Source organism: Sinohyriopsis cumingii, chromosome 6, assembly GCF_028554795.1.
Source record: "Sinohyriopsis cumingii isolate HCF-2022 chromosome 6, ASM2855479v2, whole genome shotgun sequence".
Taxonomy (NCBI): Eukaryota; Metazoa; Mollusca; class Bivalvia; order Unionida; family Unionidae; genus Sinohyriopsis; species Sinohyriopsis cumingii.
This window is the reverse complement of record NC_142966.1, coordinates 148,265,045-148,286,846: the sequence shown is the minus strand read 5'-3', so window position 1 is coordinate 148,286,846 and position 21,802 is coordinate 148,265,045. Positions and strand designations below refer to the sequence as shown.

Here is a 21,802-nt window from a genome sequence, read left to right as displayed (position 1 = left end):
CTTGCAAATGTAACCATTTCAAGTGGTATATGTCAGTGCAACATCCACTGTCTTGCAAATGTAACCATTTCAAGTGGTATATGTCAGGGCAACATCCACTATCTTGCAAATGTAACCATTTCAATTGGTATATGTCAGGGCAACATCCACTATCTTGCAAATGTAACCATTTCAAGTGGTATATGTCAGGGCAACATCCACTATCTTGCAAATGTAGCTATTCCAAGTGGTAAATGTCAGGACAATATCCACTACCTTGCAAATATAGCCATCCCAAGAGGTAAATGTCAGGACAGCCTCCACTGCCTTGCAAATCTAGCCAGTCTAAGTGGTAAATGTCAGAGCAACATCCACTATCTTGCAAATGTAGCCATCCCAAGCAGTAAATGTTGGGACAACATCCAGTACCTTGCAAATGTAGCCATTCCAATTGGTAAATGTCAGGACAACAACCACTATCTTGCAAATATAGCCATCCCAAGTGGTAAATGTCAGGGCAACATCCACTATCTTGCAAATGTAGCTATTCCAAGTGGTAAATGTCAGGACAACATCCACTACCTTGCAAATGTAGCCATCCCCAAGCGGTAAATGTCAGGACAGTATCCATTACCTTGCAAATATAGCCATTCCAAGTGGTAAATGTCAAGACAGCATCCACTATCTTGCAAATGTAGCCATCCCCAAGCGGTAAATGTCAGGACAACGTCTACTACCTCTAAAATGTAGCCATCCCAAGCAGTAAATGTCAGGACAGCATCATACCCTTGCAAATGTAGCCATTCCAAGTGGTAAATGTCAGGACAACATCCACTATCTTGCAAATGTAGCCATCCCAAGTGGTAAATGTCAGGACAGCATCCACTACCTTGCAAATGTAACCATCCCAAGCAGTAAATGTCAGAACATCATCCACTACCATGCAAATGTAGCCATCCCAAACAGTAAATGTCAGGACAGCATCCACTACCTTGCAAATGTATCCATTCTAAGTGGTAAATGTCAGGGCAACATCCACTATCTTGCAAATGTAGCCATTCCAAGTGTTAAATGTCAGGATAGCATCCACTACCTTGCAAATGTAGCCATTCCAAGTGGTAAAGGTCAGAACAATGAACACTATCTTGAAAATGTAGCCATTCTAAATGATAAATGTCAGGATAGCATCCACACCCTTGTAAATGTAGCCATTCCAAGTGGTAAATGTCAGGGCAACATCCACTATCTTGCAAGTGTAACCATTTCAAGTGGTATATGTCAGGGCAACATCCACTATCTTGCAGATGTAACCATTTCAAGTGGTAAATGTCAGGGCAATATCCACTATCATGCAAATGTAGCCATCCCAAGCAGTAAATGTCAGGACAATATCCACTACCTCTCAAATGTATCCATCCCAAAGAGTAAATGTCAGGACAGCCTCCACTGCCTTGCAAATCTAGCCAATCTAAGTGTTAAATGTCAGAGCAACATCCACTATCTTGCAAATGTAGCCATCCCAAGCAGTAAATGTCAGGACAACATCCAGTACCTTGCAAATGTAGCCATCCCAAGAGGTAAATGTCAGGACAACATCCACTATCTTGCAATTATAGCCATCCCAAGAGGTAAATGTCAGGGCAGCATCCACTATCTTGCAAATGTAGCTATTCCAAGTGGTAAATGTCAGGACAACATCCACTACCTTGCAAATGTAGCCATTCTAAGTGGTAATTGTCAGGATAATGACCACTCTCTTGCAAATGTAGCCATCCCAAGTGGTAAATGTCAGGACAACATTCACTACCTTGCAAATGTAGCCATCCCAAGCAGTAAATGTCAGGACAGTATCCATTACCTTGCAAATGTAGCCATCCCAAGTGGTAAATGTCAGGACAACATTCACTACCTTGCAAATGTAGCCATCCCAAGCAGTAAATGTCAGGACAGTATCCATTACCTTGCAAATGTAGCCATCCCAAGTGGTGAATGTCAGGACAACATTCACTACCTTGCAAATGTAGCCATCCCAAGCAGTAAATGTCAGGACAGTATCCATTACCTTGCAAATGTAGCCATCCCAAGTGGTAAATGTCAGGACAACATTCACTACCTTGCAAATGTAGCCATCCCAAGCAGTAAATGTCAGGACAGTATCCATTACCTTGCAAATGTAGCCATCCCAAGTGGTAAATGTCAGGACAACATTCACTACCTTGCAAATGTAGCCATCCCAAGCAGTAAATGTCAGGACAGTATCCATTACCTTGCAAATGTAGCCATTCCAAGTGATAAATGTCAGGGCAGCATCCACTACCTCTCAAATGTAGCCATCCCAAGCAGTACATGGAGTACCATGTCCATTTGCTTCTTTTAGCAACTACTTTGCTAAAATGTCATCTGCTTACTGAGACACAAAATGGACACTAAACAGAAGGTGTCCTTGCACAGGGCAGTGGAATGTTATTTGTTTCTGAGTACTTGTCCCTGGGATGAGATACTTGTCCTGTTGTCACTTTAATCACACAGCACACTTATCCACTACACTACCTGTGCACTTACTAAATGACTACAGGCACTCAGTGAAACCTGATACTAAAATTGGTCCAAACTATGTATATAATTTGTTTGGAATTTAGACCGCAAGATTAAAACCAATATAATGCATGGCCCTTCAGGGACCATCCATTTCATTTTTGTGGTTGGGTGAGATTTTCTTTCAGACAGTGAAATTTATTTTTTTTTTACCTGAAGATAAAAAACTTTTTTTTCTCCAAGTTATATCAAGTACAGTTCAGAGCTAGCCCTTTTATGAATAGCGTTGTGCTTGCCCCAGGTAGCCATATTTTCAAGACTGAAGCTTTACTGACAAAGTTTCATGTCAAAACAAACATCCAGCAGATGCTGTTATGATGTAATTTTCACATGAAAATTGTCACTAACTTAATTTGAAAATTGTAGTCCATAAATACAAATTTCACCAACTTTCATCCTAAGTCATCGATTCAGTCAAACCTCCATTTCTCAAGAACTACTCCAGGGCTGATTGGCATTATGTGCTTTATAAATAGATTACACTGGCATACATGGTGTTTATGTTAGTGGGAATTTGCTGAGACATTTAAAATACATCTTAAACATGTAAGTGAGATCTTTTTATTGTAAAAAGTAATTACATATTTATAGAAATATCAGTTGGTGTGTTCAGCTGGGCATGAAAGCATATGCATTAAGCTGCATAGTGTTAAAATATACCAGTGATCTAGAACAAGTGTAACACTGACCAGATGAAAGATCACAACATTTTTGTTCTCTGGCTCATCACTTATCATGGATCTAACTCAGATGTATGATAACTTATTGAAAAGGGAGGTTTCTCCACATAAATATGATGCCTAGATTAAGCAGAAGTTTTACTGTACACGGTCAAATGCCATTAGGAAACTGATGGCTGGTGTGAAACTGCCGTTTCTTGATTTTGTTATAAAATGTTGTCTCTTATTATAAATTTATTTCAGAGACCATTTTTTGAAAGAGTTTGAAACCTGCTGTTTTTACTGTGAAAAAAATATGTTCATGATTTAGATGCATTTTGGTATAAAGTTTATATTGGGTGCTTGTGTAAAACAAATTCATTGTCCCTTTGTTACATGTTGTGGACTGACAACTAGCAGTCAGATAGGCAAAAGTAATCAATAATTGATGTATGCTAGATGTTAGACAATGCTGAATATGAGCACTTGTTAAGAGTTATAAATGCACACAGATTGATCTACTTTGCCCAGTTATGAATAATTAGTAAAGTTTTCTTTGGTAGAGCCAACATTTACTTGCTCAGGAAGAGAGAACAGGTGGTTTTCCAGACCCATGAAGCAGACAACAATTTAGAACTTTTGTTACTAAAACAATCCAAACTATGTGATTAATGGTTTATTTTTGTTTTGGTATGGAGGGCTGAATTGCAATGAGCAAATTTCTCCTAATAAATATCAGAGAAACATATTTCACTCCAGAACTTAATTTCCTCTATATAATTTTCAAGGTGTTTGAAATCAAAGAATGAATTTGAAGCCAATTGAGACTGTGGGATGATACAGGGTTTCCTTAAAAAATAAGTATTAAAAGGTGTTTCACATTTTGTTTTATGGAGCTCATCATCCAGGTCAAGGTCACAGCTCAGTATATTAAGTTTTCCATTCCACTTTCTTTTTGTTCTCTAATTTTTGACCCATTTAATATTAAGATATGACACTTGGTATATTTAGTACTTATGATCAAGCCTGTAAAATGCAGAGACAACAAAATAATTACCTTTCCTACTTCCAGTTTCATACCTGTGTCCATCTATCCATCCATCCATATGTCCTTCCATGCAGCAGTCTTTTGATAATAAATATTATGCCCATCACTTGAAAATGCACATATTGATAAAGTACATTGCTGTCACAACTTTTGCTAGAGTTATTGTCTACTTTGTTTTGCAGCATGACACAGTCTTGCTAGTGCAAATAGTCTTGCAGTTTCTAGTACTTTGGCCATTGATAGCATTTTTTGCTAGAGTTATTGTCCACTTTGTTTTGCAGCATGACACAGTCTTGTTAGTGAAAATAGTCTTGTAGTTTCTAGTACTATGGTCATTGATAGCATTTTTTGCTAGAGTTATTGCCCACTTGTCTTGTGGCATGACAGAGTCTTGTTAGTGAAAATAGTCCTGCAGTTTCGAGTGCCATGGTCATTGATAGCATTTTTTGCTAGAGTTATTGCCCACTTTGTCTTGTGGCATGACAGAGTCTTGTTAGTGCAAATAGTCTTGCAGTTTTTAGCACTGTTAGTCAAAAATAATATTTGTTTGTTAAAGTTATTACCCTCACTGTATTCTAGTTTAATGGTGTATAGGACACAATCTTGTTAGCACAACTAGATTGTCAACATGGGGTATTCACTAAAAGACATCCTGTGTTGTCTGCTTGACCATAATTGAAAATAGTGCTGATCTTATGTTCAATATGGCCACCACGGAAGCCTCTTTAAAATCTTGTTATTGCAACCCCACCTGATTAGAAAGTCATACTGTATTGATATGGGATAATAACTAAAAGACTTCTTCAGTATTGTAGTATTCACACTTCCCATATTTGGTGGACATGCAACATTTTAAAGGGACAAAGAAAAATAATTGTACATAATAATAAAATGGCATTATCTTATTTGCTTGGAATGTTTTATCACCTTAACTTTATCATCTGCACTGTACTATCACACTTACCTTGGACACTTACATTATTGTAATAAATTTTTCAAGTAACCCATGAAAACATCCACAAACCTGGTCATGGATTTGTGCTTTAACTTTCATGTATCTACATTCAGGTATCTACATTGGAGACAGTATTCCTTTGGTCGTGTTTGGAATTGCCAAGTTGGACAAGATGAAGATCTTGGCCGTGTTGAGTGGCCTTAAATTAGAAGGGGAACTGAGAAGTGTTCAGGGGAGTGGCACTTATAAAGAGAAAGTCAAGGGATTTATACAGCGGAAGTCAGCAGAGTCATCTGTCACAGCTCATGTGGGGCACACCATGATAGTTCTCCTGGAGGGTGCTCCACCTAATATGCAGTATGTAATCTTTGCTTTTTACATTGTGTAAAAGTCTCTATTCATAAATATTTTCCAGCTGTCTGGAAATGCTGAATTCTCAACAGAATCTATTAATTCCACTTTCCTTCAAGAGGAAAATGTATTTATATGAGAAACACTTGCAGATATGATGATAATGCATGTATGTTTGGGAATACAAAGACTTCAGTGAAGCCATGTAATTATACATGGGACTCTTGATGGACCCATAATTACATACAGGGGTCTTAATAGACCATATCATTACACAGAGGATGCTAAATGAATGTATATAATTTACATGTGAGACTCTTAATTGATCCATATAATTACAAATGGGATTCTTAATTGACCCATAAAATTACACACAGGACTCATAATAGATGATATAATTACACATGTATGATTACATATGGGACTCTTAATGGGTCCATATAATTACATACAGGACACTTAATAGACCCATTTAAAAACTCACAGAATTCTTAATGGGTCTATATAATTACACATGATACTTTTAATTAACTCAACACTTGCATCAGATGATCCAACTTGCACTAATACAGTAATCAGCAAAGAAGCCATCATTAAAATTTGGCTTTGTTACTGAAGTCAGAGGTCCTCCACTGTGTTTTGTTGCATTTATTGCCATTGATTACTTAATACTGGTGTTATTTGCTTCATTAAACTTCATTACTGTGGTCTGCTGTGTGAAATCTGGGTCTGTGCAGTTTGTTAGGAATAATCAATAGAACAAATAACAATTACCCTGGATACATTTATGGACATGATCACACATCTTCACCCTAATGATGGGATAATCACTATATTCAGCTATTCTTATATTATTTCTTGTTTCATTCTGATTTTCTTTGATAGGTAACTGAAGGTGATCACATGACAGTTTGATGATGTTATAATTCAGTACCTCATATGTTAATGATGTTTTAATAGAAAACTCAGTGTTTGAAAGTACAGCGAGTCATTGATGTAATGGAATAAAATTGAATATATGTTTATTCAATTCTCTTCATAAAATATGGTCGCGAAAAATAATCAGTGTTGGAGTTGACAGTTCTGACATAGATTAGATTATTCTCACCCATGTGACAGTTATCTACCTGATTTGCTAAGCTTACATTTCTTATCTTGTCTCAGTCATGGAGTCTACACACAAGGAACTACTTTTAGAAAAGGAGAAACCCTTGTTGTTTTCTGCTGTGCCTGATGGAGTTGTTATAAAATCAAACAACGACAACATATATAGAGCAAAAAGAACATCACTCATAAAGCAACTTATGATCTCTCCAACTTTGACATCACACCATAGAAGACATTTTAAGATAGACATTCAGTAGAATGCCAATACACATCACTGGCTACAAAAATCCAAACTCTCTCAAAAGCTACAACAAGCCAGCAACAACTTGAAATGTCGTATGTCAGACCTGCATTCTTCAAACTTTGTCAAACACCCACAAACTTCCCCAGTTGAATCAAACATTGTAATGCAGTTGTAAATGAAAAGTCCTGCGCTTGCCAATCAGAGTGATTCATTATCAGTCCACATGCTGTTCCACAAGAAGATTTACGTGTAGCATATCATTGCACTAGTAATAGAAACACTTTCCATATTGCCAGGACAAAAAAAATATAACTTTTCAAGAAAATCATGAATTAAAAATCTATTCACAATCACCACACACTTCATCAGAACTGTGTATCCAGTAGTGTACATTATCATACTGTTCCTTATCATAGAACATTTTTCCAAACTAGAACTGATGAATGTTAAAAGTTATCCATATTAAAAATAATAATTATTTATTGTTATTTTCATATGACATCCATCGATTAAATGTGATGATACAGTAATATCAAATGTTTTTCATTTTTATTTTCTCCTGCATAGAACTTGTGTTGACCCCACTGACCTCATCAACATATTCATATTAATGTGTGGTTTTTACAAGCAGTTGCATGTTGTTTCAGATGCTTATTGTGCATTACTTACAACACATAACTTCATTTTCCTAACATCACACTTTGAACAAAGTCTTCTTAATAGATAGTTCTTAGAGACAAGTGCCTTTTATTTCCAAACACAAGCCTGTCATTGAAATTTCTCAAGTTGTATTTTTAGCAGTTAACACCTTCTTGTCATAAAAATTGCAACATGCTTCTAAACATAGTTTAGAGTCAGCAGTCTGACAAACTGCCCAAGGCTAACTTAGGACCAAAAAGTAGGCAAATCCCTGATACATACAAATGTTACAATTACATTGTAACTTATTAGATAAGATATATAATATTTATTCCTTTTTTGTTAAAAAATTGCCTTAAATAGTAAATGTCTATTCACATCATAACATAAGCACAAGAAAATAAGAGAATGGCCTAGACACAGACCATATTATGGATATGAAAGAAACTAGCCAGGTATGCAGAGGAAGAATGCATTATGTATAAACACTAAATAAAGGTGCAAATATATTTATTATGATGAGATCACAGGATATAAAACTTGCAGAACATGAAGCATTATGAACTCTTGGTCGGTAAATGAGTTCAAACATGGTTACTGTACTTTTCCCAGGCCACTGATGTTACCTTAAATTTCTTGTATCTTGTACCCCTCTCAGCTTTATGTTTCTTCTTGGTCAACATGCAACTGCCTTGCAAATTTGAGCTTGCCTGAATGGAATTTGAACTTTTCCTGGCAGTTGGGCAAGTGGATTTGTTCATCTCTGTGTGTGTGTGTGTGTGTGTGTGTGTGTGTTTATTTAGGATTTTGTGTTTGCTCTTTTTTTGTGTGAATTTAATTATTTAAATTGTTTATATCCCTGATGAAGCACTTGTTTGGGTTGAAACATTAGGAAACGGTTTTGCATTCTAATTGATAAAAGTTCTTATGGCTCTGTAGATATATACATAGACACACGTTTATCATTCCAGGACTGTGGTCACAGTAAATATTGCAAAGTCTGAGGGGCTTCACACAAATGTGATGAGAAGAGGCAAGGGGCATAATTCTGCCTTGGTGTCTGTTGGAGAAATAGATATAGACATACCACAGCACCCAGTGGTACTCCATGGAATGATGGCTCGCAGTTCCAGACAGCTGTCCACAACACTACAGGAATTCAGAAGAGCAAGTTCCAGGATGAGGTAGCATGACAGTTGTTTTGTTTGTATGCTGTTTATATTCCTTCTTATTTACCTCACTCATGGGGTATACAGTGAAAGGGATAACGTCCATCAGTCTGTGTTTTTAATATCACAGATTCTCCTCAACTGTTAGGTAGAAATGAATCTAGTTTGACAAATGTTTTGGTGATATGGTGAACATAGATGAGAGAGTTATTATTTTTAACTCCCACAAGCTCCATTGGAAGGGTCAGAGGTAAAAAATTTCAATTACTATGACTTTATCAAATATTTTATGAAGTCATATTAGAAATTTTCTTCATATGTGTGACAGATTTAGGGTTATGGTTCCGCAAACACCATTTGGATGGAGTTACTGGGTCTAAAAGTATGATACTGTTACAGATTAGATTATGTGAAGAATTGAAAGATTAATGGGGATTTTTCAATCTAGGCAGAAGTGTATTTTTTTACTTATAAAATGATTTGGTCTTTTGTTAATGTTAAAGTGTGCTAATTTTAAGCTCTTCTGATCATAGACTTGAAAAAGAGCTCATGTAATGGCCTGTTGTCCATCATCTCTTCATCCATTAGCACAAATTCATTAACACTGCACCCCTTAACCTACTTTGAAGATTACCATGAAACTTTTTACACACACATTCATCTCAAGGTCAAATTGGTCCTAAATGAAAATGGTACTGCTCAGGCATCCAATATGGCCAGCACAGGAGCCATCTTGAAAATCTTATTAATACTCTGCTTGTTTGTATGTTTATCATATCAGCTTGGGTTTTTCACAGTAAGACTTCTTATGATGTCTAGTTGGTTTTAATATGATGATGGTACAGATTTGACAAACAAATTCGCAGTCATGGCAGCCATCTTGAAAATCTTAGTGTCGCTGCTCCTACTTAATGGAAAGTCATATGGAGTTGGTGTTTTCACTAAAAGGCTTCTTATGATATCTACTTGGTCCTAAATTAAAATCATGGCAATCTGACATTGATGGTAAGATGAAAATAGGATTTTCCCCCAAAACACTTCATGAGATGTCTGGTTTGCACAAAATAAAACAACGGTGCCAATCATACATCCAGTATAGCTGTCATGACAGCTGTCTTGAAAATCTTATTATTATTTCTGATAGTGAAATAAATGGTCCTAATAATATGGTGTTTTCTTCTAAAAGACTTCTAATGATGTCTGGTTGTTTTGAATGAACATGGTGCCAGTCTTACATCCTGCATAGCATACACATTGGACAATTTGAAAATCTTGTGATTACTTAGAAAAAACAAGAGATAGTTTCAACACTCAGGAGTTAAAAAGAAGAAATGGTCTTATCTTGAATTCCTGGAAATTCTGGCCAGTAAAGCATCAGTCCAGTCTAGGAACTCCAGTTTGAGAACATAGTTCTTGATATAGTTATATAGCAGTCTCAAAAGTCATTCCAATTTTACCTCATGAAATTTCCTCTATACAAGTTAAGTATTAAATGGTTGCCATGCTTCTTTGGTCAGTGGTAAAATGATTCCTAATCAAACAGTGATTTCTTACTACTTAAGCAGTCATGCCAGCATACCATTCATGCAGATGAAGTGTTTCATTTGCCAGAAAAAGCATTGTTTGGGTGAAGACATGTCCTGTGATTTGGTGTGTAAACATGCTTATGGACACTGTGTTCAAGTCATTATATCAGTATAAATTTAAATTGTCTAATATTACCATTCTTCAGAAGTCACCTGTGTACAAAGGCCAGTTTGAATTTTTCCCATTCAGTATTGACTGTTACTTATTTAATGTTCAGCCATCTAGATCTTCATAATTATTATATACTCCTTTTTGTCTCCATTAACTTTACAGTGTCAGAATGATGCAGTATTTTACAATACTGAACACCTTGATATTGCATGCATTTGCATGACATGTGTGCCAAAAATAGCATAGTGTGTAATGTACTACTTTGTAGACAAACTATGTACACTCATATAGTAGACTTAAGGTTTTAGTTTATTAGATTTGTTTGTGGATGAACTAAAATGAGTGTTTCGTCTATTTGAAAGTAGAGAAGATAAAGTGAACAACATGGATGAGTTTACTGAGTCACAGATGAAACTTTCAGACAAGCAAATGAATGAACATTATATTTGAAATGTCCACAACAAACGTGAGAGACGCAGTATTGAAAATACCATTCTGATAATTTAAACAGTTATTTAGGAGAAATGTTTGTAACATTTCGTTATTGGAATGGTTCAGACTATGACCATTGCTCTCTGGGGTATATAAAAATAGGATAGAAAAGCATACTGAGGGCAAGGGATATTGCATATCTATCAGAGATGTACCATTTTATAAGTCAAAGTACTAAATTCATGGGAAAAAATGCAGCTGAAGGTTTTGGTAGAAAAGTAAGAGTCTAATAAACAATAAATGATGATGACGAAGAATTCTTAGTTCCACATACTAAATAGACTGTCACACACCAATTGGTTTGCAATTTTCCATGTTTGATGATACATGTTTCACATCTAGGCTAGTAATAGAAAACATACAGGTCATAACAAAGCTGTGGTCTCTACAAAGAGTATGCAAGTGACCAGGCATCAACATGTCTGCTTTAGCTAGTAATAAAAATGGCAAAAAATATACTTACATTTTTGCATCTTGAATTTCCTCAGAATGTACTTTCTTAGTTCTAGAAATCTGAATTACATGAGCTATGTCATGGGTTCTAAAGCCTGATCACGCATTTCAAAATTGTACTGTAATTTTAACTACATTTCCAATTGCAATAACATTCTCCCTACTGCACTCCAAATGAAATGAACGTGATATTCCATAGCATCAGTTTGATAATTGCAATTGAAAGAGTTCATATTTTTCCTCACATTATGATTCCAAACGTTCATTGACAGAAACACACATGCTGCTGAGTCAAGACAAGACATGTCCCTCTCTGCTCAAATCACATGTACTTCATGTGGAATTGACACACCTAATTCCAGTCCAGAATCAGCGGACTTGAGTAGAATCGTCAGAAAAACAAACAATATTCAATTATTTCAGACCAACTGGAAAAGCTGTAGCAATTTGTATTCATTCACGGGATGACTCTAAATTTCAATTTTAAGGAGACCGAAACAACAATTCATTTTAAACTGATGTTGAGTGCACAACTAAGTTCAAATTTCATGGGGTGGTGCTATGTGCACACTAATATTGTTATTGTGTATTTATGAATTTACAGTTGTGTATTTATTTTTGGAATACAGCATAAATTCAGTTACTTTGTTTCTTGTTGTGTATTTTTTTTTAAATTAAGCCTTATGTAGAATAAGAAAACAAGTAAATAAAAAGGTTACTGCATTTTTATGGGAAAATATGAACTCGTTTTCTCAGATGGATACTCCACTCCCACAGGTCATGCAGTATCCATCCCAAAAATGTATTCATATTTTCTCATACAAATGCACTAAACCTATCAGTACTGTGAAATCAGCACAATGCAAATGCTGTAGCCCTATTAATAAAGGTTCTAATATATTCAGACTGGAGAATCAGAGAAGGCTTGTTAATTTGTGAGACAAATTACTGATCAGCAATACATGATTTTAAAGTTCTAAAATTCAGTTCATATTTGGTATATACTTTCAGCCGCAATTTTGACCTGCCAGACTTTGGGACTTTGGATTCAAGAGGTTCACATGCAGAGGCTCCACCCAGCATAGTTCCACGTCCTTTACAGCCAGAGGCACAATCTAAACCTATGTCTTTACACATCCATGTTAAAGCCATTTTGAAGGGCTTAGCCATTGGGGCATCATTGTTACCTTCCTTAAAGGCACAACACAAGGTTTGTCTTTGAAACAATGTTTATTCATTTACCTGTATATTATCTATGTTATTTAATAGCTATGCTATTTATATGTTTACGGTCAATCTTCAACAGGATACATCTAGACTCGTACTGCACTAGTGTTCAGGTTGTGCCATTGCATCATTCATTCTTGTTTATTTGTGTTTACAAAGCTTCTTGTACTAAAATGGGTTATTATGACACTTTATGTAAATTGTAGATAATAATCATTTTATTCTTGGGAATGTCAAGATCTCAGGGTGGAGAAATTGTTGGAATTTTTCAGATTTACTAGTTATAGCTTACCATAAGCACATGAACAAAACTTGACTTCCTATCTAGATTGGTTTATTCTCTGATATTTCACATGTCAGGGGCTTAGATTTGCTTTTTGCTATTCACAAATCTTCAGATTCAGTATTTTAAATGCTTTTTTTTCCATTGTTGGTTCACCTAGCCATATTAATAATTACAATACTTTTAAGTTATTGCTATGAAATTTAGTACACTTTTTAACCTAGTGGTTTTAGATGTGGTTGTTGCTGTTAGTAATTCCTCAGTTTAAATATCCATTTGTATGTTGATCCATCTATTCACCATTCATACTTTCTTTTCCAGGACAAAATTCAAAATTACTCAATATATCATTGTGGAAATTAATGAACATATTAGACTAATGGTACCTTTTGTTAATGGGAATTCTTCACTTCAGTGTTGTTTTGTTTTTAGTGGTAGTTACTGTGACAAATCTAAAATACTGTTGCTGCTGGTAATGATTATGAGAGCAACAATGAATTAGATAACTATACTGATGATGATAGCAGTGGGAATGATGATAAGAGCAACAATGAATTAGATAACTATGCTGATGATGATAGCAGTGGGAATGATGATGAGAGCAACAATGAATTAGATAACTATGCTGATGATGATATGACTTTCAACAGAATGAAGAAGACTTAATAAACTTGATTATTTTATACACTTGAATTCATCATATCACTTTTATTTTTGCTTTTCTCTGCTCACATTAACATATATTGTTTAATAAACAGTAAATCAATTTATAATTTCCAGATTGGTCCAATCACCCTCACTGCCACGACAGTAAAGAAGGCCAGGTTTACACTTGATCTTCCTCAACACACACTTAGCTTCAAATCCAAGGTAAGCTAATGGTACATATTTTTGTAAGCTTATTAACGGCCAGATAAAAGATTTAATATATTCATTCTTATTCAGGAGTGACCTTTAATGATCTTGATTGTACTTTTTAAATTGCTTGAAAATCTGTACATGAAGAATTGTATTGAAAGTATAAAAATTCAGCATATGCAAAATCAATAAATCACTGGCCTATTTTACAAAATAGTGCTTAAAAATAATAAATTGTATTGCTTGTGCAAGACTTTACTTTGCTTTTCTCCAGACTTTTTTAGTTGTAAACAGTAAAACCATATATTCTTAATATGATACAACTTTTTTAGGTTTGCCATGGATGAACTCTTTCTCATTATTTCATCAAGGACCACCATTTTTGAAGAAAATACTCTCATTCTGGAGTATTCACACAAACACTCAGTTACTTAAGAGTTTAATGGGTTTTTTCTGAGTTTATTGTGGTATAATCTGTTAGTTGCCTAATCACATAGCAAATAACGCCTGAATTTTTAAAAATTGTATTAATTTTTTTTATTGTTATTTTGTTTTTTTATATCCTCTCAGTTTAAAGCTTTATTTTAGAGCATGAATCCTTGTAGAGGGTGTCTATATGTAGCTACTTATGTAGCATTAAGGCCCCAAATAAAGTCTTCATCAATTGTATTAGTGTCATAATTTGGTAATAATTTAAATATATTGTACTTTGAGGCACTGTGAATAACTGACCTATTTGTATTCACACTTAATGCACAGTTTTTCAAGGCTTTCTTAAACAATCTTGATTTTATTAGAAGCCATCTTTGTTTCTCATTCAGATTTGTCATCTTGTCCCACTTCTTGTTTCTTTGTTGATATATATTTGTCTACATGTTTCTCTTTATTTAAGCTTGAAAATACCAAAGATGAAAATATTTTAAATTCTGGGTTTTTTTAGCATTCACTGCCCCACCAGCATTGTTTTATCTTTAGTATGTTAAAACCAGGTTTGAATGAAAAGCCTGTTTGTACCACTGTAGCAAACCTAGGTTTGACTTAGTAGCCTGTTTGTACAGATGTAGCAAGCCCTTTTTGTATTGTCTTACATTTTATCTGAGGTCAAAATAAGATAAATCTGTAAAGTGGACAAGAGCAGATGAAAATTCAGACTGTATCTCATTTGTTTTGCAGTCGTGTCCTACATTTGTACAAAGTACCTAACCAAGTGATAACATGAATATGAAATGTACAGTACATTTGTACAAAGGACATAACAAAGCTGTTACATGAATATAAAATGTACAGCACATTTATACAAAGAACAAATTACAGCTGTTACATGTATATGAACTATACAGTGTATATGCACAAAGGACATATCAAAGTTGTTATGATTATTGTCATCTATAATAGTCACCATTATCAGCAATATCACAATATCACAAAACGTAATTTATGTTATCTCTGATATAATCAAGAAAAACAGTAAAGCCAATCTTAAGCAACCTCTGCTATGAGTGACCTCCTATCATTTATGACCACAATTGCCACACAAGAATTGATTTTATTATATAAATGCACTTTTGTCAGTGACCACCTGCAAAACTCAACCAGAGGCTATAATTTTCTGAAAAATAAGTTATTTTGATGCTGCTATAAATGACTGTTGCGCAAAACCAAATTATCATTGCTGATATTTATTTAATCCATCGTAACCATGACCACTTAGGAGTGTTTGCAGACAAAGCGTAGATTGTTCTAAGACAACATTGCTATGTATGACTGCATTGCAGAATTAGAGATAAATATCACTGACCTTATTGAATCCTTTGAATCCATGGCCATTTATAAGAGTATTTGTGCTATTTAATAAAAAATCAATAGGTGAGTCTTGATCATATTCAAGTAGCCATCATATGCTGCAGGTCATAAGCCAGACAAACTTGTCACTAACCACCCTTGTAGTGCTGAGATCCTGTAAATCCCAATTATGATTAACCATTGCTTCTTTAAAATGAGCTGTCACAGATATACATTGTCAATTCAGTGATTTGTATTGTTTATTTATCTTTTGTGAAAAATCGCAAAACCCCATTAATACCCTAATGAGAACTCTTTTGGAAGGGCTTCATTGTGGCAGTCGAATAGGCCAGTTGTCTTTGGAGTTAATCTGTATTGCCTAGGGGTGAAAAACAAGTGATTATCGTTTTATCATATTTGACTGTCCTTGTAAAAGGTTCTTATTGTATGTTTATTTTGTGATGTTACTGTTATTAAGACCAATACAAAGTCATTGTCTAGTCACTGCAATGCAGGCCCATTACACCCTTGTTTTCGAGTTAATTCCGTTATGTCATCAGTGAATTAGGCATTTTGGTTTAGTCTTTAAATAAATGTTGTTGTTTTTTTTTGATGGGTTAATTATGTCTTTTGTTTTCACTCATTGGTACATACATATATATTCCATATCTACCCACAGCCTGGTCAAAGCTGCTAGTTCAAATACAGGATGAATAACTGTTATCATAGCTAACTGTGCAGTTCTTACACTGCATTTGAAGTGATTCTGAAATTTATGGACATGTCAAATTAACTTATGGATAGGATAATCAATATTACCTTAGAAATTTGGCAGTTCATATGCTAAGCTAATCATCTTCAGAGACAATTGTAAATGTTTTATAATAGATGTGTATCTTTATTGCTCAACAAAATTACTTTGAGATGAAGGGATTGCAGTATTTTGAAAAGAATTAAGAACAGGAAATAAATTGCATGTACAGCAATTGTGGATATTTTCCATTCTTAAACCTGCTACATTTTGACCTTGTAGCTGGTCATTTTGCACAAACCTGGTGTGAGAGACCACCTACCTTGAGAGATCACTTTTTGTGGCATAAGGGGTGGTCTCACAAGACAGGTTTTACTCTATTTTAATTTTATTTTTAAAATCACAGGCTAAGAAAAACAAATAAACTGGTATGCTGCATTCATAGTCCTAAAATGGTTGTTTAGAATTTTTCTTCCACATTTGCAGGCAATGGTGATTCCTTTGGGGATATGTAAACATTGTATAATGTTTTCTAGATTAAGAAAAATAATCTATTCAGTATATAATAAATAGTTTTTAAAATTTGTAAAAATTATCACTTTCAGGAATGCTTGTTCTGCACTTTACTGATGTTAATATCTTTTCTTACAGTAATGTATGATAAATAACATACAAGTACAGTAAAACCTGTTATGAGAGACCACCCCTTCTGCCAACCAAAAGCGGTCTCTCAAGACAGGTGGTCTCTCATAAGAGGTGTGTGAAAAAGGACTGGTTTTCAGGGTCAGTAGTTAGCATTGTTGAAAAATAAATAATACCCATACTCACTGTACATGTATCATATCCTTTATTCATGAATCTTGTTAAATAATGCATGCATTCCTCTCAAAATATCTTTATATAATAAAGATATACATCTATCAAACAACGAGAATAAAATTTATATTTCAACATCACATTAATATGTACAAAAAATGAACAGTTAGATATGATGTATATATCTTATTTTATACACTTATTCACTTGTTTTTTTAAAAGAAATCCATTATACTTCTTTGTTGACATGTTTTACTCAGCTATTTGGTCTGAACATGTATCTCAATTATTGCCTTTTCCTGAATCAACTTTCCACTTACTGGTATGTTTTTACTCCTTGCAACACAAAACCACTCCCATACTCACTCGTTCAGATCTCCGTAAACTGTTCGTCGTGCCGTGGCATGTTTCCTCTGTGCTTGTGCACCTTTCTGCCATTCATTTCTAATGGACTTCTTGTCTTCGATTACATTTTGAACTTGCGTTTTACCGACGCTTAAGCTGACTGCTATTTTGCGAGTGGTCTCGCCTTTTTCATTTCTTTCAATGACATTAATCCTTTCTTCCAGTGTTAAAATTTTTCTTTTTTTCAGCGGAGATTCTGCCGTTGTTATTAATGTTGACGTTATAAAGACTATCGGTTTTGATCAGGTTTTGGGGAATTGTGGAATAAATATATATTATGTACCAATGAATGAAACCAAAAGACATAATTAACTCATCAGGAAACAATACTGTACATTTATTCTGAGACGAAGTTTAAATCAACAGCGTTATAGCTCGATAAACAAATGTTCTGACCATCTGCACCCACGTAAACAGATTGTGGCTTGGTGAAACACTAACAAAAGAAATAAAAAATAATTTTAAAAAAATCCGGAAATGATTCTCACTTACTAGTATTAAAGACAATGAGCTCATTCACCCTCCAGGCATTATGGATTAACTGGAAAGCAAACGACATACTCAAACCAACACTGAAGCCCTTTCAAACGATTTCTCACTTGGACATAAGGACTACCGGCGTTTTGTGAGTTTTCATACAGATAAAGAAAAAATACAAATCTCTAAATTGACTGCGTATATCCATCATTACTCCCTTTGATGTTACTCTTACTGGCTATTCACATGACTTCGGCACTACAATGGCGGTTAGTGACATGTACTTTAGTCTGGTTTACTACAGTTTACAAATGACACCGTACGCTGGAGTTGTAAATTTCACAAAACTGGTACTGTAGCAAGACAAATTATTTTTAAATACTTTATTAGAGCAATCTTTGCTATTTATGCAGTCTTTGTTACAAAGGATTAAATTATGGTTAGAGGTGTTTATCCCGATATATGGTTGTTCAACTATAGTGTTATTTAATGTGCACTTTGTTTGCATACTACATTTATCCCGAGCTCTAGTGTTTACAAAGGATTAAGTTAAGGTCAGTGGTGTCAATCTGTTTTGATTTTTTGGCGATGCGGTCGTTCATAGCAGTGTCAAAATGCATATTTTGCCAAGAAATCGCGGTCGCTGGTCACGTTCAGCAGGTGGTCGTTCATAACAGAGTGTTTATGTAGTAAAATCGATCCGTGCATTACGATTGTGGTCGGAAATGACAGGTGGTCGCTCATAGCAGAGGTCGCTCATGACAGGTTTTACTGTATATGATAAGTTACTACTTTATGTACTTTAGAAGTGCTCCAAGTTTAAAATTCAGACACATAGAATTATTCCACAAATATAGGTCACTGTGATAAATTGACCTACTTAATCAGGATGAAACATTCAGCTAGAACTTAATATATTGTTTCATATCTGTGACTTTATGGAACCATGCCTATGATAAAGAAACCCAATTTACCTTTAAGCTTGTAAGTCTTACACAAAAACTTGTATACTTGATAAGCAACTATTGGCTTCATATATTTTTAGTATAAAGAAGAGTTAAGTATTTTAGAAATTAGTTACTCCTTAAATAGTCATTTTTGTACATATGTTTGTTCTGAAAGTTGTCATTAGGTGTTTTTACTTATAATTTTTATTAATTTTTTTGTAACATTGTTTTGCGCAGTCCTCAAATTCCCCATCCAGGAAGGTAGGCATGATGTCAACTAATCACTGCTCAAATGTTTGATTATGTGATTAATTATAACTTACCATTATTCTCTGTAATTTTTAATTCATTTGGTTAGTGTTACAAGGACTGGAGGAAATGAAGGAAATATTATGTAGAATAAGGGATAGTATAGGAAATTAGAGTCTTCTTGTTTAATTTTTCTTTTTGCTTGTTGAGCAATGCAACTGATGAATTATCAGTTTTAGTTGACAAACAAGTCCCAGTAGACCAGTTATGTTGGGCCCATATCTTTTGGAGTCCCCATCTTTGTCTGTCCCTGCAGGTCAGGTGGCTGAGGATGAGAAAGTTTGGACCTTTTACAAGGATGTAGGTCCAGAGACTTCCTCCCCCCCCCCTTACACATCTGTTCCACATTTCATTTATTCACAATAACTCAAGTTATCCATTATCTGTCATTTCCAAAAGTGTTAATAGCTTGCAGTTAGGGTTAGGAAGAAGCCTATCAATGTTGGGGTTGAAGTTTAAAGGTTAAGGTCATTGTGACTGAAAGAGAAAAAAATGTTTCTGCGCATTATTAGTTTTGCAGATCGGGACCAAACTTTCTGGATGACTTGCACCTAGGGTAAGAAGGAAGCCTAATGAAACGAGTTAAAAGGTCAAAGGTCAGAATCACTCACTAAAAGGGAAAAAAATGATTTTAGTACAAGTTTAGTTTTGAATCACATACAGTGGCCCCCATCTTATACGGCCACCCCTTCTGCACCAGGAAAGTGGCCTTATAAGATGGGTGGCCTTTCCAGAGGGGGACTAAAAAAATTTGTGAGAAGTATATGTAATGTACGTAGTAAGAAAGCTACATACTTCAAAGCATTTAATATCTTCATTTAATATCTTCGTTTGAAAGTAACATTAATTATTAAAAGGTTTTTCCTGTCTTAAGAATAGACTTATTTCAACTAGGATACATTAATAATTCTTATTCTTCATGTAAGCATGATATGGCAGCGGGTATTGTTGTCATGCACATTGCAAAACCATTAAAAAATGTCATTTAAATCTTGGTTCATAATTCTCTTTCCATTTGCTCCATTTTCCCACTGCTGCTGAGTGTCGAGTGGAAAAACCTACTTTTAAAATAATAGGTCACCATTTACGTGATGACATGTTCATGTTTGGTAATGATTTATTCAGATGTTGCTAACTGTATGCGATTTAATTGTGCAGACGAAACTTTTGTAAAGTGAACAAAAGGCCTTCATAAAGGAAGCAATAAATGTGATGTCATGTGATTTTTCGGTCTTTGTCTGGTACTCTATTTTGTTCAAGGTTAATTTCTCTGTGTGTGTTAATGCACAGATCTATTTTTAGCCTATGCTGACCCAGTTATGATCTTGACAATTGTGTCCATTTGTAATCATCAAAGATATGAACTAGTTGTTGTTGTTATAGGGTTTAACGCCATTTTTCAGCACAAGATAAGCTATACATGGCGGCCAGTATTAATGGTGGAGGAAGAACCCGGGAAAACCCCAGAAAGAACCACCGACCCACGAGAAGCTACCAGCAAGCTTTCTCACATATCCACATTGGCCGAGCCTGAGACTCGAACCTAGGCAGACAGAGGTGAGATGGCAATGATCCGTGACGGAAAGCGCTTTAGACCACTTGGCCACTCGGGGCCCCTGAGATGAACTAGACAGATGTGTGAATCCCAAAACTCTGTTATAACATTGTTGAGCCCATTTCCTGTAAATGTTGGCTTTTATAGATAATGATATAATATTAATCTTAGTGTTACATGTACTTTAGTCAACACTTCATTCAGTAACGAGACACCTGACATTGGGAGACATGTATCGATGGTAGAGATAATCTGATTACTTACCATACGTCATGATATGAATTATTTATTGGTTCTGGACACATTTTAAATAAAAAGAGGCCCCTTGTAAGGGGAACATTTTACATTTATGTACTAATATGCTGGCTACATGAGAGGGGTGGCCCTTCTTGAGGGTACTATTGAACACAAAATCGTCAGTGCCAAGGGATTCTGGCCATTAGAAGTGGGTTGCTGCTGGTCAGATACGACATTCAAGGGGGGGACTACTGTACTTGGAATATACTTTGTGCATGTCATGACTAAGAAGAATGTGCAAGGCTATTGATTTGGGAATTTAAAGGTCAAAGGTCAGGATTAACTAGCTAAAATAATTAAAAAGAGTTTCTGCACAAAAATATAAGTTTATGACAATGTATTTTACCAAATTTTGTGGATGACTTACACTTTGGGTAAGAAAGAAGCCCATTCATTGATTTTGGGATCAAAAGGTTAAAGGTCAAGGTCACAAAAGTATTCAAGTTAATGGGATTTCCCTATAGAGTATTTTTGTTGCCTGTCTGATAGAGAGTTGATAGCTCCCCAAGCTCTGCCCACCTACCATAAACTTTCATTCAAGCTTTGTTTTTGGTTCGCATCAATTTTAAATATTCTCAAAAGAATTTGGGTATGGTACAGATAACATTCTGTGTTTTTGTTATGATTCCTGAAGGATCACAGCTGCAAAATAATAACAACATACATTGCAGATAAGATTTTTGAAGTTAAAATAATTATCAGTTGT

The 21,802-nt window shown here is 35.0% G+C and overlaps 1 protein-coding gene across 1 annotated transcript in view; it reads left to right on the top strand.

Moving 5' to 3' along the window:
• Positions 1–21,802, top strand: part of LOC149798237 (bridge-like lipid transfer protein family member 1) — a 215,309-nt gene that overhangs the window by 78,744 nt on the left and 114,763 nt on the right. Inside the window, exons 25-28 of the mRNA XM_089963361.1 lie at positions 5,350–5,593; positions 8,549–8,761; positions 12,401–12,599; positions 13,680–13,769. Coding sequence (XP_089819487.1) covers positions 5,350–5,593; positions 8,549–8,761; positions 12,401–12,599; positions 13,680–13,769 — 746 coding nt within the window. The remainder of the gene's footprint in view (positions 1–5,349; positions 5,594–8,548; positions 8,762–12,400; positions 12,600–13,679; positions 13,770–21,802) is intronic.